This window comes from Bos grunniens, chromosome 18 (assembly GCF_055505025.1).
Source record: "Bos grunniens cultivar Pamir isolate PY7600 chromosome 18, Bosgru_T2T1.0, whole genome shotgun sequence".
In the NCBI taxonomy this organism is placed as follows: Eukaryota; Metazoa; Chordata; class Mammalia; order Artiodactyla; family Bovidae; genus Bos; species Bos grunniens.
In genome coordinates this window covers 46,521,337-46,536,426 of record NC_141182.1, presented here as the reverse complement: position 1 = coordinate 46,536,426, position 15,090 = coordinate 46,521,337, and the positions used below count along the sequence as shown (strand labels likewise).

The window sequence follows — 15,090 nt, the reverse complement described above, 5'->3', positions numbered from 1 at the left end:
CGCGTCGCGGCGGGAGAGGGCGAGGCGCAAGGATCTCCGGGAAATGTAGTTCGAGCACCTCTCTCCTTCCGCCGCGAGCTAGGGCCGCGAGAACTGGGACTATGGGAGCCTGACCCGGCCCAGAAAGCAATCTCTTGGGCCGCCGGGAGTTGTGGTTCTCGCCCCAGACTCCTCCTATTGTTCTTGTCGAGGCCAGCGGCCCGCGTGAACTACCACTCCCAGAGTGGAGCGGGCCTTGGACCCTCAGGGACACTGGGAGATGAAGTTCGCGACTGCAGGAGGCGTGGGCTGGGTAAGGGGCGGCCGCCTCAGTTTGGAGTTTGACCCGGCAGCCGCTCCGTACGGCGTGGAGGGAAGATACTGGAGGGGCTGCGGCCTTTCGGCTCTTGTGCTCCGGAAAGGAGTCGGGTGGCTGAAAGCAGAGCATAGCATGCGTTCCTTTCGAGTCCCGGGCTAGACGACCCAGACTCAGACTTGGCGCGCAGTTGCTTGCTGTGAAAGGGACCAGTAACTTGGATTCTCACAGCCTTTCCACACAGGGCTTGCTGCGAAGTCGGTCTGGACACCACCCTGTCCTCGCGGCCCGCTGCCTCGAGGGGAGGATCAGAAGCCCCGGGAGACGGAGGTGGCAGCCGCCACGTTGAACCACCAGGGGCCGCTACAGGACTAAGGGCAAGGCTGCCCCCCGCGCACAGACGAAAATCTGGACTCTACTTTCTGGTCCCGAGAGGAGAGCACAGGAAACTCTTTATTTTGGTGATGAATCGCCAGTCCTCGCACAGTTAAACGTCACTCGTGCAAACTTCACTGCCCTCACCCCACAGGGGCTCTCTGGCCCAGGTCCGCGGCCGGAGGCTGTCTGGGAGAGGGCTCCTGGCGCCCTTACCGCAGCGCTTCTTGGAGCCGAGTTTGGCTAGGCTGCCGCAGCCGCGGTACGGAATCAGAAGCCTAGCCTGCTCGCCGGCCCGTCTTTCACTTTTTAATTGTAAGCTTGGCTGAAGCCAAAGAAGTTCCTGACGCCCCGTCAGGTGGTGGAGGAAGAGGGCCTACTGGGAGAGGTCGAGGCCCTAGATGGCCTCGAGGAGGAGGAGTAGAGGAAGGTGGAGCGAATGGTCCATCCCGGCGGGAGCTGACTGGGCGAGTGGCCGCGCATGTGCGCCTGCATGGAGGCCAGGCTGGGGCAGCCGGCCTGGCAAAGAGGGCAGCGGTAGGGTGCGGCCCCGTGCGTTCGCAGGTGCTTGGTCATGGCTGAGAAGTCCCGGGAGCGCTGGGGACAGAGGCTACAGGAGAAGGGCTTCTCTCCTAGGGAAGGTGGAGGGGAAGGCTCATAAAGCAAAGAAGAAGGGCATGAAGGCTCGCCTAGGGGTAGGTAGGGGCAGCTGGGCAAGGTTGTTGCTCGGGAGCACAGCATTCACAAAGGGACTTAGGAGCGGGCCCACTGGAGTTTGAAAGGAAGCAGTTTGTACAGGGCAGGGCACCCATACCTGTGTGGACACGGTAGTGCGTCTCCATCTGATGTTTGAGTGAAAACCTCTTCCCACAGACAGAGCAAGAATAGGGCCGAGACCGAGCAGGAGTGGGTGGGGGAGGGTGTGGGAGAGATGGATGGCTTGCGGTGCCGACCTGACCCACACAGGTTGCTAGTTCACCTGTGGGAACAAAAGGCAGAGGAGGGCAGGGCTGGGATTCCCAGAGCCAGGTCACTGGAACACTCAGGCTGGGGCCATAGTGGCACTGAGGCAAAAGCTCCCTCACCCTACTCACCTGTGCGCCTCTGATCAGACTCTTCCTTCTCCCCAGGGCTGAGCTGTGTGGGGACCTGGGGGAGGGAACCTGGAGGGAACAGTGAAGCAGGCGCCCTGCTCAGGCTGGACTCCTGGAGCCCTGGCCTCAGTCTCAGGCTCGAGACCGCGTTACAGGGTGCATGCCAGGCAGTGAGGGGCTTACCTGGGGTGGGGCTGGAGGAGGCCAACTGGTTCTGGCTCCAAAGGCCTTTGTGGAGGTTCAGGGACAGTGGGATCCTGGGGTTGGGATGGGGAAGAGTTACGGCCTTGGTTACACCTGGGATCCTGCGGACCCCTTTCCGGGGAGGGAGGAGTCATAAGTGCTCTATGGGGCCTGGGCTTTGGCTTGCCCTGTGGTGACAGCTTCTTGTCCTACCTCAGCTCAGAAAGTGTATAGTAGAGATAAGAGATGTGGTAATCTTCCACCCATCACTGCTGCCTCTCCTGAGCCACTCCCTCCCAGCCAGAGGTCTTCCATAAGCCCTTCAACTCACCTCTGGTCCGGAGGCCAGACCTCTTGCCAGGCTCCAGTCATAGGGATGCTATGGGAGAAGGGAGTGCCATATCTAGGCGGCAACAGAAGGATGCTCCACAGGGCAGACTGGCCCTCCCCCAACCAAGGGGCCTCAGCCCACCAAGGGCTGGGGGTGATGCCAGTCTGGAAGGAACCTGCTGGGGGAAGGGGGCCAGGGAACTCCCGCAGACTTTCCTCAGAGCCCCTTGCACTGTCCCTCAACCACATGACTACTTCTTGCTTCCCACCGACTCTGCCGTGGCCAACAAGGGCTTGGTGGAGTTGCTCCTTTGGTCTCATCTGCTCCCCTCGACCCTCCAGAATCGCCTCTGCCGTGTCAGGGCTCTCTCTTGGTGGCCGCGGCCTGTGCAACGTCTCCTGCTCTTTCCCACCAGCCCTAACAAACTTCTCTGGTCTCTGCTTCTCCCCAAAGGCCCCCACGCCTCTCATCGAGTCCCTTGTGGGTTTCTCTAGCTCCTCCTGTTGTTTCTTCAGCCCTGGACCCAGCTCTTCTCTGGCCATGTCCCTTCGAGCCCTAAAGCATGCCTCTTCCAGGGACTGCACCCCCAGTGTTCTGGCTGCCTCCTCAAGGGGCCCCAGTTCCCCAGGATGCAGCTCTAGACTCTCCCCATAAACAAAGTGCAGAAGTTGGGCAAAGGTGGAAGGGCTGATGCCTTTCACCACAGCCCAGCGGCCCCTGCGACCCAGTTGCTGGCTCACACCTGCCAGCACCAGGCTGTGGGCAGGGAACTCCTGGCTGCCCACTGTGATCAGGGTATCACATAGTGCTGGCCGGAGCCTGGCTGCTAGCCGTACCAGCCGATCAGAAGCATAGGGACTAGGCAGTCTTGTTGGGGACAGGGGCATTGTGCCTTGCCTGGGTACCAATCTCAGAGGTTCTGAGAGAAAGGCCACAGTGTAGGGTCCATGGTGGAAAGGGGAGGGAGGAACCGCATACTCAAGCCTGTGGAGGTGAGGGAAGAAAGAGTGAGTTGCTGGCTTTGAATCAGCTCTGTCCTGAATGGAGCAGATAAACTGACCCAAGAGAAAACCCGAGGTTGTTCAGAATCATAGCAGGGGTGGAGGTGGTGAGAGAATGGAAATTAGACCAAATTCAGGACTTAAAGAGCAAGGACCAGACATTGAAGAGCTATCTCAAGTAGTAGATAGATGGGTCCTGCCAGTTGGCAATGTCTGACTTAAGGGAGAGCAGACACTGATATTTCTGCTTCTCCAAGCTCCTCTGCAGGGAAAGACCCCTGAGTAGGCCCCGGCTCTCATTCCAGACAGGATCACCACAAAACCCAGTCAGCCCTGTAAGTTAGGGGTGGAGCCAGACACAGTTTCATGGGAGTTTAGAAAGCTAGTGTGTCCTCCTCCTGCAAGCCTGTCATGTGGAGCTGAGGGTCCTGAGAGGAAAAAAGCGCAGCAAGATGGGGTCGTAGCTGCAGAAAGCAGGCTCAAGGCATCAACTGATCATCTCCCTCAGGATGAAACTTCTAGAAACCATCCTCAGAGAAGGAACTGGAAGTGACCAAAAGCTCCCATGCAGTGAGATAAAGAGAGCAGGTTGGAACTCACAGGAGAGAAGGCTCCTCACCCAGGGATGGAGAGATGGAGAGATGGAGAAGGCTTTGACCCTGGAGGAAGCAAGCGAAAGGGAAATGGAAACTATGGAGGGAGAGGCTATTTCCTCTCAAGATAAGGATAAGGAGACAGTTCAATTTTGTTTTTCATAAGCCAAAAATGAAGATTAGAAAGACAGAACCCAATAAGGCAGAAGTTTGTCACACATCAAAACCACCACATTGGCTTTTAAGAAGAGAACTGGGAACCCAGATACAAAGAGACAGACCTAAGTGTCCCGGAGCCCAGCAGGCATATTCCTAAGTGTAGGCTCACCCTGAGTACAGACCCCGTAGGAGAGAGGAATTACTACTTGGACACCTCACAGGGAGGGCTACAGGCTGGCAGGAAGTGGACAGAAAGAGGAATGTAATGGGAGGAAAGTCTCAGTTGGGGAGAAGTAACCACTCACCGGTTGTAGCTTCCTCCTGGACACCGCATGCTCTGAACTGCTGCTGGGGCTCCTGGCCCCCCTACTCTGGAGCTAGCCCCGCCCCTGACTTCACAGTCTTCCATTGGGTGTCCCAAGTATCAGTCTGCCACAGTCCCCCAAGGGGTGTGGTCTTACACCCCTCGCTGTGTTTCACCCCTCCAGGAGAGACCACTCCTCTCCCAGAACCCAAGCATTCTGCCTCCTGACCTCTGGTCTTCTTATTTCATTTGTGAATTTCTGGAGTCAAATAAGCATATCTGAAGCAATAAGAACTTTGGGATAATCAGACCTGTATTTGACTCTCATCTCTGCCACCTACTAGTTGAGTCACCTTGGGCAAGTCACCTCTTTGAGCCTCAGTTACCTCATCCGTGAAATAGGGAGAAGCTCTGCCTACCTCATTATGAGGTGGGGTGAAGATGAAATGACACGATGTATGTGAAAGTGGTTTCTCGGTACATAGCATCATTCAAATAGTATTAGTTCTGTTTCTTAGAGGTGTCAGTAGAGTTCTAGCAGCTGGAAGCTCTTTATACTACCTCAAAAGTAAAAAGGACTGAAACATCTGGATTCTAAGAAGAGAGTGAAAGAGGGCCAAAAGCATGCCTCCTCCTCCCTCTCTCTGACTTGGTACTGGGAAGCCTCCACTCCTCTGTGGGAATGACCCAGGTCATCTGGGCCATCACTGGGGACAGGGTATGTGAGTGACTCAGATCCTCCCATCACGCTCTGAAGGGGGCAACCCCAGGAAGGGCCTGCGGTGGTCTCCAAAGAGAAAAACTCTTTCTTGGGCTGATGACAAATGACATTTCTCTGAAATCAGGACTTGCGGAGTTACTTTTGACTTCCTGCCCAGGGGATGAAGGTCCTCGGAGATTTGCCCTCTTTTCACAGTTTAGCACTACTTAACCTGGGGAAAAGATGAGGTCTGAGAAACTCACATTTCTTTTTCTGTTTCTTATTATTTCTTGCAGATTTTTCATGCATAGAACAGGTATTGCTAGATAGCTTACGATACGTGCCTGACATATATGCCTAATAAATAACTAGAAGAGTAACAAGTCCGGCACTGGTAGGCTGGTATGATGACAAGACCCAGTCTGCTTTCCCCAAGGCTTCTCTGCTAGATTCTGATTCCCTCCTAGACTCAAAGATTATGTCTCTAAAACTCCTGTTTCGCCTTTTGGCTTCAGGACCCTCAAATGTTCAGACCACCCTTCTACTCTGTTGAGACCTAACATACCTTCATTCTACCTCTCATTCTAGCTTGGGTCCAAGCAGATGTTATCCCTTCCTAGATCAGACAGGGTGTGCCAATGGGTGGGGCCAGTGGAGGGGCAATAATAGTGTGGGGAGAGGGGAAGATGAGTCAGAGTGAAAGGGAAAATGCAAATGGGGAAGTTGTATTCATTTGCTACTCTGGTCGTTAAATATTTTCCATTTCTAAGCTTTCTAACTCCTCACACCACCACACCCAGGGACCCATGAAATACCCATATAAAAGACCCTTGACTTGGACACAGAAAAATACCAATCCTTGACGTGTACGTATATGGAGGGAAAACATCCTTCCTCCCACACAGAAATACACACTCTCTGAGGATGTGGAATAAGTTGGGGAAGCCACAAAGGAGGAACCCCAAGTGTAGGTATAGGGGTCTGGAAGATTACGTCATCACCCAGTGGAGTGGGGTCCCCCTCACTTCCCAGGCCTACAGCATGTGCCCATGACTCAGCTTCTCCACTGGTGGTTTGCCCATTGATGTTCAGAAGAGATGGAGGCTGTGCTCAAAGAGTAGCATTTTCTTATCCAAATGCAGTTGACAGGGAGGGCTGTGGGCTTTCAGGAAACCTAACAGGGAGGGTAAGGGGTGAGGGGACTCCCCGTTCAGTGAACTAAAGCCCCCGAGGTTAGGAAACCCCATCTTTCCCTCCCACTTGGTGTCTACCCTCATCTAAGGCTATCCCTTTAGAGACTGCCTCCTTAGAGGGGTCGGGCCCTCTACACCTCAGCCCTTCTTCCTGCCTACATTCTTGACTGCACAGTCCAAACCATCTTTCACTGAGCAGTGACAAGCAGAAGCAAGTACCACTTTGACTTGGAAGGGTAAGCACACTGCTGACTGTTTCTCTTTTTTTTTCTTTGGCCACAAGTCATGAGGAACTTCCCCAACAAGGGATTGAAGACTTGCCACCTGCACTGGAAGCGCAGTCTCTTTATCACTGGACCACCAGAGAACGTTGTGTTTCTCTTCTCTTTCCCCGCAAGTCTCAAAAACCTTGCCCACCCTCCACTTGCCAGGCTGACTCATAGGAATCTCCTGCAGTTGTCTCTCTGGGGTGGAGCCAGGAAACCACAGGTTTTGTGGACACAAGCCTGCATCTTGGGATAGAGTGGAGTAGGCAGGAAAGTTTACATAGGATATAATTGGAAGAGAAGTATGTGGGAAAAGGAGGTATGATTTTTGCCTCTCAGTCCTTTATAATACTTATATTACTAAATAAAGTTTGAAATCTGATATCTTTTATTCTTACTGATATACCTGACCATAAGCCCATTCAAGCACAACTCAGCTTGATGTAAAAAATGTCAAAATAGCAACATAAGTACAGATTCTCTCTAAATATTATAATTAAAACTTAAACCATCAGAGGACTTCCCTGGTAGCTCAGTAGCTAAGACTCTGTGCTCCCAATGCAGAGGGGTCGGGTTTGATCCCTGGTCAGGGATCTAGATCCCACAAGCTGCAAATAAGAGTTCTCATTATGCAACTAGAGATCCTGCATGCCACAAGGAAAAGCGAAAGATCCTGTGTGATGCAACTAAGACCTGGTGCAACCAAATAAACTAATTAAAAAAAAAAAAAAAAGCTAAACCATCAGAATATGCCAATTAGAGGGATGCTTATTTGTTTTATGAAAAATACTCCCTTTGTCTCATGTATTAAATATTGAGTACCTCCAAAGTCAAGTTAAACAAGATTCAATTTAGGAAAGTTCTATGAACTTTCCACTCTTTCCAGAGACATATCGCTTTCTGCAAATTAAGGTGATTAAACTTCCCACATTTTATACAGCTTAAAACCAATTACCCAAACCTTACAGAAAACTTGAAGCGTTCATTCTTTAGTTAAGTACATCCAAGACATACCAGAGAAGAGATGCCACAGAGTGAATGCGTTTCTTTCTTCCCTTAAATCTATGTTCTACATAACCCAAGATACGGATATAGTAATAGGCAGGTGAGCTGAATCTAGGTCATAGAGATCCTATTATAGCACACTTTTTGTAGATTATGTGGCAAAAGAACCAGACTAGAAATAAAAACAATTTAGGTTCCACTGCCTCTTCACAATAGACAGCTTTCTTCTTCAGCCTTAACTTGGGGCTAACTCTTCTGAGACCTTCAACTTCCTCATAGGGACTACTTTCCAAACCAGTGTTGAATATCCATATTGCCTCAAATCCAGACAGAGGGCACCACTCTGATCTCTAGTTGTGTCCCTCCCCTTGGGCTGAGGAGTCCAAGGGTATCTAGGTAGTACCCACTTGTACCTCCCAATTCTAGACCATACTCTGGGAACTCAAAACCCCTGACTTCCTGGTCCAAATGGTCCACTACCCAGGCTCACAGGAGCCTCAACCCTAGATCTATACTCTTCAGAATGGTGTGGCCCCGAATGGGTGGGAGGGGCATGGAGACTGAGCTTGGACAGGCAGGCTAGTGTGTGAGACACCTTGAAGTGTGCGCTAACACCAGATGTGGGGAGAAGAGGGAAAATCTCCCATTTCTAGTTTTTCCTAATAGATAATAGGAGGGCCTGCTTTAATCTAGTAGCTGTTAACCTCTCAGGGGGTCACTATCCTTTTTAAAATCGTATGTTATGAAATCAACTCTTTACATCAGAAAAATGTAGATTCTCATACCATTTTGCATATGAATGACAATAGAGTCACAGACTGCTCTGAACCATCCTTGGACAGGATCCACTCCTCCTCTTTGTGGCTGCTTCCCTCCCCACCCCTGGCCCCAACAATACACATACAGTTTTTCCGATTATTTCCAGGAGATCATAGACCCTTGTAATCCACTCATAAACTACCCCCTTGCACTACACCTTTGGTTTGAGAACTCTGGGTGTACATGAAAGCACCTTGAAAGCTTTAATACTTTGTACAACTTGAACAGCTGAGTGAAATTAGATATCAACTTCCTGTACCATAAGTATAAAAATCTTCAGTAAAGACAGCATGGGTGACTTCCTAAAGAGCAGGATATCTCACACACCTCCTCCCGTGTCCAATACAATATCCATCTTCCCCAAGCCCCCACCCCATGCTTATAACCTGATATCTTCTGGAAATGACCAGAAACAGTTTGGGGGAAAAAATGGGGACAGGAACTAAAAGGTCCCAGACACAACTCAATCCTGATTCTGTCTAGAGCCACCGCAAGTCAATAATATACTTCATGGAGGGCAAACAACTTGCTGGAATTCAGACACCCTCCTCTCCCTGGAACCTCCAGAAAACCACGGGCCTAACCTCTTGGCCATGTTGTCCAACTTGTAGCCAGTACTGGAAAATCTTCTGTGAGCACCCCAACCTGGAATCCAGAGACCTCCCCACCCCCAAAGCCTTGCAGCCACATGTTCCCAGCACAGCCAGGATGCAAAGACTCTTGACAACTTCCTGTTGGGCTTTTGACTTCATCAACACTGACTCTCAGTCCAGGCTGGATCCAGAAACTCCAGAAGGCCTCTCAAGTACTTACTAGTTTCATTTCTTGGTCAAAGACTCCCACTAACCTCTGGAGAGTCACAGACCTCTCTAGTCACCAGATCCAGGCTCAGTCCAGAACCCAGACAACCTGTGATGGTTCAGAGGCCATACCTCATGGCCAGTGACCCCACACAGAGCTCCAAGTGCCTATAACTGCCCCACAACACATTTCCAAATCAGGCTATCTCAGGGGCCACGGACCAATTCATAGGACATGCTGGCCTGGTTTCTGCCCAGCTGGGCCCAACAGTGCCCAAGAGACCCAATTTCCAGCCTCTCCAGGGAAGAAGGAGTCCCTAGAGGCCAAAGCCCTCACCCTTCCTTCCCAATCTTCCTCCTCATGAAAACCACTCACGCCCCCATACCTCAGCTTTACCTGAGCCAGGTCTAAGCCCCGAGAAAAGTAAGAAAATCCATGATGCTTACTGACTCAGGCCCTGTTCCTCTCCCCACTCAGCCTCACATTCACTCACGGCGGCACAAACCCGAGTGGCCGTTAGAAAGTGGAGCGGCGCGAGGCTCATGGCTCGAAGCCTGACCGCGTGCATAGCTTGCTGGTCTCGCAGGGAATCCGAGGCAGAAGCTGATTCGCTGCAGTGCCGGCCACACCCTCTTTCTTGGCTCCACTCCCTGCCCTCCCTTCGCCCTTCAATCCCCGCCTCTGCCTCGCGACCTCCGCTGATTGGCTGCAGAGCCCAAGCTCTTGCCCACCTGGCCAGCGCTGTGGCGAGGAGGCGTTAAGTCTGATTGGTCTGCGGACTTAGGCTTCAGGCCTCTGTGGCTGAGATCTCATCCACTAGCTGGTCCTCAAGGCTTTGTAGCTGCGGAGATTGCTCGTCCCATCCTCTCAGAGACTGAACCTCCTTCATCTGCATCACCTTGGAAGCTCCCTCCGTAAAGGCTCAGGGATATCACTTCTTTCTTGCTTCTGTCTTACCATCCTGAGTAACTCTCACTGCAAAGTCTTTCACCTTTCTCTCAACCCCTTACAATCTGTGGAGAAATGAGTGTGATTGGATGGGGGAGGGGAGGGGGGGAAGGCAGCCAGGCTTTGAATGCTTGTGGGTAGCTCTCCTTTCCCGTCTTTTGCCCTGCTGAACGATTAATTGGCTGCAGAACGCACCCTGCCCCATCCGGGAGTATAGGGAAACAGAAGACACAAGCGTCGGCAGTCAGTGCTCCATTGACGCCTTAACAGTCAGCTGAGTCGGGATTTAACTGCGTACTTCACGTGCCAACCGCTGCTACACCGTAAAAAGAATGACCCATTACGCTGCCCTGCCATTAACTTGCCCCGGGTTAGAACCCGGCCAGGGGGCTTTCTGATTAGGCGGCGTTTTGGTGCTGACACACCATGCCGTTCTGAGGTTGGTCGGCGGCCTCTCTTCTCCCACTATCCTTGCCAGCGTAGCACGGTGGATAGGTTGGCCCCACTCCTAAGTGGCTTAGCTTGGACACATCCAATCAGGGGTGAGGGCGCTTTAAGGAGGCGGGGCATTGCTCCACCGCTTCCGCTTCTCATTGGTCCCGAGGCTCGCTTCTTCGCCTTTGATGGATCAGAGGGCCGGAGGGAGCCAAGCCTAGCGGTTTCGGGCGGCGGGTAGAATTCTGTCTCTTTTGCGTCTTTGCAGTTTCGGGGTTCTGGCGAGTGTTGTTTGGCGTCTTTTTCCCGCGGCTAGTGAAGAAACGGGGGGGGGAGGTGTGGCATGGGGGGAGGAACTGGAAGGGGCCGTGCTGAGGGGGGCGTGACTCAGAGAATCCTGGAGCAGTGGGAACCGAGACCTGCGAAGGCGAGTGCCTGAGCACGTGGGAGCTAATAATCCTTCAGATAGTAGGGGAAAGACAGGCGCTGTAGCAATATTAACAGCTCCGACTTTAAGCCCTTTCTTTGTTTCTTATCTCATTGAATCCGTCTGTCGGTAAATAGCTCTGTGAGGGCGTCTGTTACTAGCCAGGTTGAACGTGGAGAGCTAGAGGTGGTCACTTGTCTCAGGTTCCACAGTGAACATGGGCATTGCCGGGACTCTGACCTTTTTCTGGTGAGAATTCAACATCCGAGCTACACTACAGTTAAATAGGATTGATCTTGTAGATGTGGAATCGGGTGTGATGTGGTCACATTGACCTTGGTTTAACTTCATCTATAAATGAGGTTTTTGTTTGGGGTTTTTTGTTTGATTAGTTTTTGTTGTCGTTTTTAGACTTGAATACCATTCCCATCCTGAAGGCCCAGAACATATTTTCAACTCCTCAGGGCAAATGCATTTTCATTCTAGAAAAGGATATTTTAAAACTCAGCATCATGATATCTTTGCTGGTTTTTGGCCACTAACATCAAACCAGGCCAGTTTAAAGTGTTTTACATGCATCATCTGATTGAATCCTCCTAACAAGTTCTATCAGATATTTACTGTTATTTTTCTCACTTCACAGGTAAGTAAATCGAGGCTGATTTCCCTAAGATCTCACCAGGAGTAATTGCCAAAGCTGGAATCGAATTCCTGTTGCAATTTGACTCTAGAGCCTAAGCTCCTAACAGCTGGTATATACTGTCTCTCATGCTAACAGCTAGTGTCCAGAGAGAGGGCACACATGGTCCCGGGGAATCCTCACAGCCACCCCAGGAAGAAGAATGACGACAGCACCCATTAAAGCAGACAGCTGAGGCTCATGGAGGTGAAGACACTCAGCTCACACAGCTGGTCCATGGTTAAGCAAGGAGTAGAGTGAATGATACCTAATCTTCTGAATCCAAATCCACATCTTAATCTCTCCTCACACTGCTTCCTTCCCATTTGACTGATGGAGAAACTGAGGCCCTGAGGAAAATCAAAGCTGGAATTCAGATCCAGATCTATGAGACCCAGTAGAGCACCCCCTATACCACATTGCCTCCAAGAATTCGGTGTCTAGTAGATCCTGTGTTTGGACATGACTGAAGTGACTAAGCACACACAGCACAGATCCTATGTTAGATGAGGTGAAAAGTCTTCTCAGCCAACCAGCCTTGTCTGTAAGCAGTGAGGTCATCTGGTCCCAAATTTGGCCCTAAAGGTGGTTGGGAGACTATTTCACAGCCTTGGAATCTTTGGCGGCTTCTCACTGAGAAGCCTGTAATCATAATTGTGACAATTTATTGAACACTTTTTATGAGCCAGGTGAGGTGGAAAGAATTCTGCATGTATCACCTCACTAAATCCTTTTAATTCTAGGGTATAGGAATTGTTATTGTCCCCATTTTACAGGTAAGGAAACTGAGACCCTGGGATGGATGAAACATTTCTATGCTTACAGAGCTAGTGAATCATGGAGCCTGAATTGGAACCCAGCGCTTACTCAAGCCCTCAATTCCAGCTACTCAGCACGTGCAAGCATGAGAAGATGGAGCGAGGGACCCTGAGTTCTGGCAAGATGGAATAGGAAGGGTTGTTGGCTTCATTCTGGAAGTCGTATTATAAGATTAGAAGAGTCAGCTGGCTGAGATGAGTAGAGAAATACCTATGGCTTATGGAACAGCGATCCCATGCCAGGTCCTATGCTAACTACACTTGATTTATGTTGAGAAGCAGAGAACCTTGTGGTTAAGAAGCTGGACACTGGATCCAGTCTGCCTGGATTCATGTTCTGGCCTTGCTACTTGCTAGTTCTGAGACCTTTAGCCGGTTACTTAACCAGTCTTGGCCTCAATTTCCTCATCTGTAAAGTGGGGTTAATGATAATAAATACCTCTTAGGACTGTCAAGAGGATTAAATGAACTAATAGAACAACAGCATCTCTTCTCTTCCTTAGTGCCCTGAAACTGAGTTGTTTCCTTGTAATCAGCATCACCTGCCTTAATTCTGGTGTAGACACTGAAAATTAAGTCCAGATATTTGCAATGGGAAAATATAGGGGAAGTATTCTCCTGTGGCAAGTATAAAGCCCTTGAGAGAGCAGTGAACTTAGTATTTCTGAGGGATAGCACGAAGTCCAGCTGGAGCCAGGCAGATGACTGAGACTCAGGAGTTCAACTCAGCTGCACATGTGCTCATAACAGGCATCAAAACGACCTTGTACTTTTCAAAGCATGATGGACTTTACCTAAGCTTTGACCTCTGGGGAAACTCAAGGCCATGTTTATTTTTGAGGCTCAGTATGCAAGCACAGGTAGAGATGAAGCTTAGAACTCAGGTTGTCTTGAACCAGGGCTCATGTTTAGGGGTCAGAAAACTTGCATTTGATCAAATATTTATGAAACTTCAAAATCACATGCCACCTGTGCCAAACCCTAGGAAGACTTAGCCCTTCAAAATCTTTAAAAGACTAAGGTTCTAGAAAGGAATGAGACCTTAAAACATATCTTTCCAGAACCAAATGGAAAGTATAATGAATAAAGCCCCCAAAGGGCAGTCAAACCAGGGCTGGGGGAGGGAAAGGGTCAAGGAAGGTGATGACACCAAAGTATATGTTTTTGGAGGACCTACTGTGTGCTAGACATGGTGTTTAGTACAAAGCATATAATGGCAAACAAGAAGAGACCAAATGTATTAGTCTGCTTAGGCTGCCATAACAAAATACCACAGCCTGGGTGGCTTAAACGATACAAATTTATTTCTTACAGTTCTGGAGGCTGGATTCAAAATCAAGGTGCCAGCTGAGTTGACTTCTCCTCAATCCTTCCATTGACTTGCAGACAGCTGCCATCTCCCTGTGTCTTCACACGGCCTTGCCTCTGCTCGTGCACACTACTGTTGTCTCTTCCTTTTCTTACAAGGTGCCATAAACTGAATGTTTGTTTACCCCCTCCCTCCCACATTCATATGTGAAACCTAATCCCCAATGTGAGGATATTTGGAGAGGAGGCCTTTGTGATGATTAGATCATAAGGGTAGAGCCCTTATGAATGGGATTAGTGCCCTTATAAAAGAGGGTTCAGAGAGAGCTCCCTTGCCCCTTCCTCCATGTGAAGTTACAGTGAGAAGATCACCAACTGTAAACCAGAAGGTGGGCCCTCACCAGATACCCAATATGCCAGTGCTTTGATCTTGGACTTTCCAGCCTCCAGAACTGTGAGCAATAAATTTTAGAAATGTTTATAATCTATCCAGTCTATGGTGTTCTGTTATAGCAGCCCAAACAGACTAAGACAGAAAGAAGGATAATAGTCCTATTGGTTTAAGTTCTTGCTCTTAGGACCTCAATTAGCTTAATTCCCTCTGTAAAGGTCCTATCTTCAAAATACAGTTACATTGAGGGTTGGAGCTTCAACACATGAATTTGAGGCAGGGACAGAATTCAGTCTATGCCACCAAATATCTATAACTGAGGAATTAAATAGTCTGGTAGGAGAGATGCATATTATTTACATCATGTAAAGGGAGCCGAGGAGAACGGTTGAGATGTCAGATCTGGAATCAAACTGACCGGGTCCTGCTCTGTCTCTTTACCAACCATGTGGACTTGAGCAGGTTTCTTCCACTTTCTGTGCCTTGAGAGAATCAAATGAGCAGATATCCTTGAAATCCTTAGGTCAGCCCCCGACACAGAGTAAGTGCTCATTAAATGTTTGCTATTGTTATTCATTACAAGTAAAATTAAAACTTGCTAAAATGTTCTGAAGGAAACCCACAAGATAAAGTAAAATTCTGACTTGGTCAGTGTTTTCAAGAAAGACTTCCTAGGGGAAGTGATGTTTGTTTTCAGATCTGAAGGATGCGTACTCCTAACCAGATGGGGGAAGGAGGAGAGTTTTCCAGGTAGTAGGAAAGTAGGTTCCAGAGCTCTTGGGTGGGAGGAAACTGGCCCAGAAGTCCAGTGTCTCTGAAGTAGAGAGAGTAGAGACAGGAAGCACAGGGGGAGCTGGGGAGAGTGAGGCCCGTGTAGTTGTCAGGGCCTGGTCTTGCAGACCATCCATGCTCAGGAGTGCTGGCATTCTCTTAAGAGCCATGCAAACTCACAGAGGGAAGTGTCT

At 49.9% G+C, this 15,090-nt stretch overlaps 1 protein-coding gene and 2 long non-coding RNA genes across 4 annotated transcripts; 2 read left to right on the top strand and 1 right to left on the bottom strand.

Moving 5' to 3' along the window:
- Nucleotides 1–315: 315 nt before the first annotated feature.
- LOC147353679 (uncharacterized) lies at nt 316–6,876 on the top strand. The gene is made up of 2 exons (XR_015145893.1): nt 316–985; nt 6,512–6,876. It is a non-coding gene; the product is annotated as an uncharacterized LOC147353679 (long non-coding RNA).
- On the bottom strand, nt 715–9,644 carry ZBTB32 (zinc finger and BTB domain containing 32). 2 transcript variants are annotated; one of them, XM_086352005.1, is made up of 6 exons: nt 4,337–9,644; nt 2,279–3,262; nt 1,948–2,021; nt 1,765–1,833; nt 1,485–1,649; nt 715–1,302 (listed from the first exon to the last, which is right to left on the bottom strand). In XM_086352005.1, exons 1-6 carry the CDS (start codon nt 4,438–4,440, stop codon nt 1,025–1,027), a joined length of 1,674 nt encoding a protein of 557 aa, XP_086208131.1. In that variant the 5' UTR covers nt 4,441–9,644; the 3' UTR covers nt 715–1,024. The 2 variants fall into 2 exon arrangements, with proteins under 2 accessions (XP_086208131.1, XP_086208130.1); XM_086352004.1 differs by having other exon boundaries at nt 1,765–2,021; nt 4,337–9,630.
- A 1,396-nt stretch (nt 9,645–11,040) lies between these two features.
- Nucleotides 11,041–14,222, top strand: LOC147353677 (uncharacterized). The gene is made up of 3 exons (XR_015145889.1): nt 11,041–11,178; nt 11,708–11,815; nt 13,741–14,222. It is a non-coding gene; the product is annotated as an uncharacterized LOC147353677 (long non-coding RNA).
- Nucleotides 14,223–15,090: the final 868 nt, after the last annotated feature.

What these genes read in the sequence shown, in the direction of transcription:
- ZBTB32 (XM_086352004.1), bottom strand. Translation starts at nt 4,440, where the DNA reads ATGGAAGACTGTGAAGTCAGGGGCGGGGCTAGCTCCAGAGTAGGGGGG. An exon ending in GTCTGGCCTCCGGACCAGAG is followed by an intron (nt 2,022 to 2,278) that starts GTGAGTTGAAGG and finishes TCCCAACCCCAG; the next exon opens with GATCCCACTGTCCCTGAACC. An exon ending in GTCTGATCAGAGGCGCACAG is followed by an intron (nt 1,650 to 1,764) that starts GTGAGTAGGGTG and finishes TTGTTCCCACAG; the next exon opens with GTGAACTAGCAACCTGTGTG.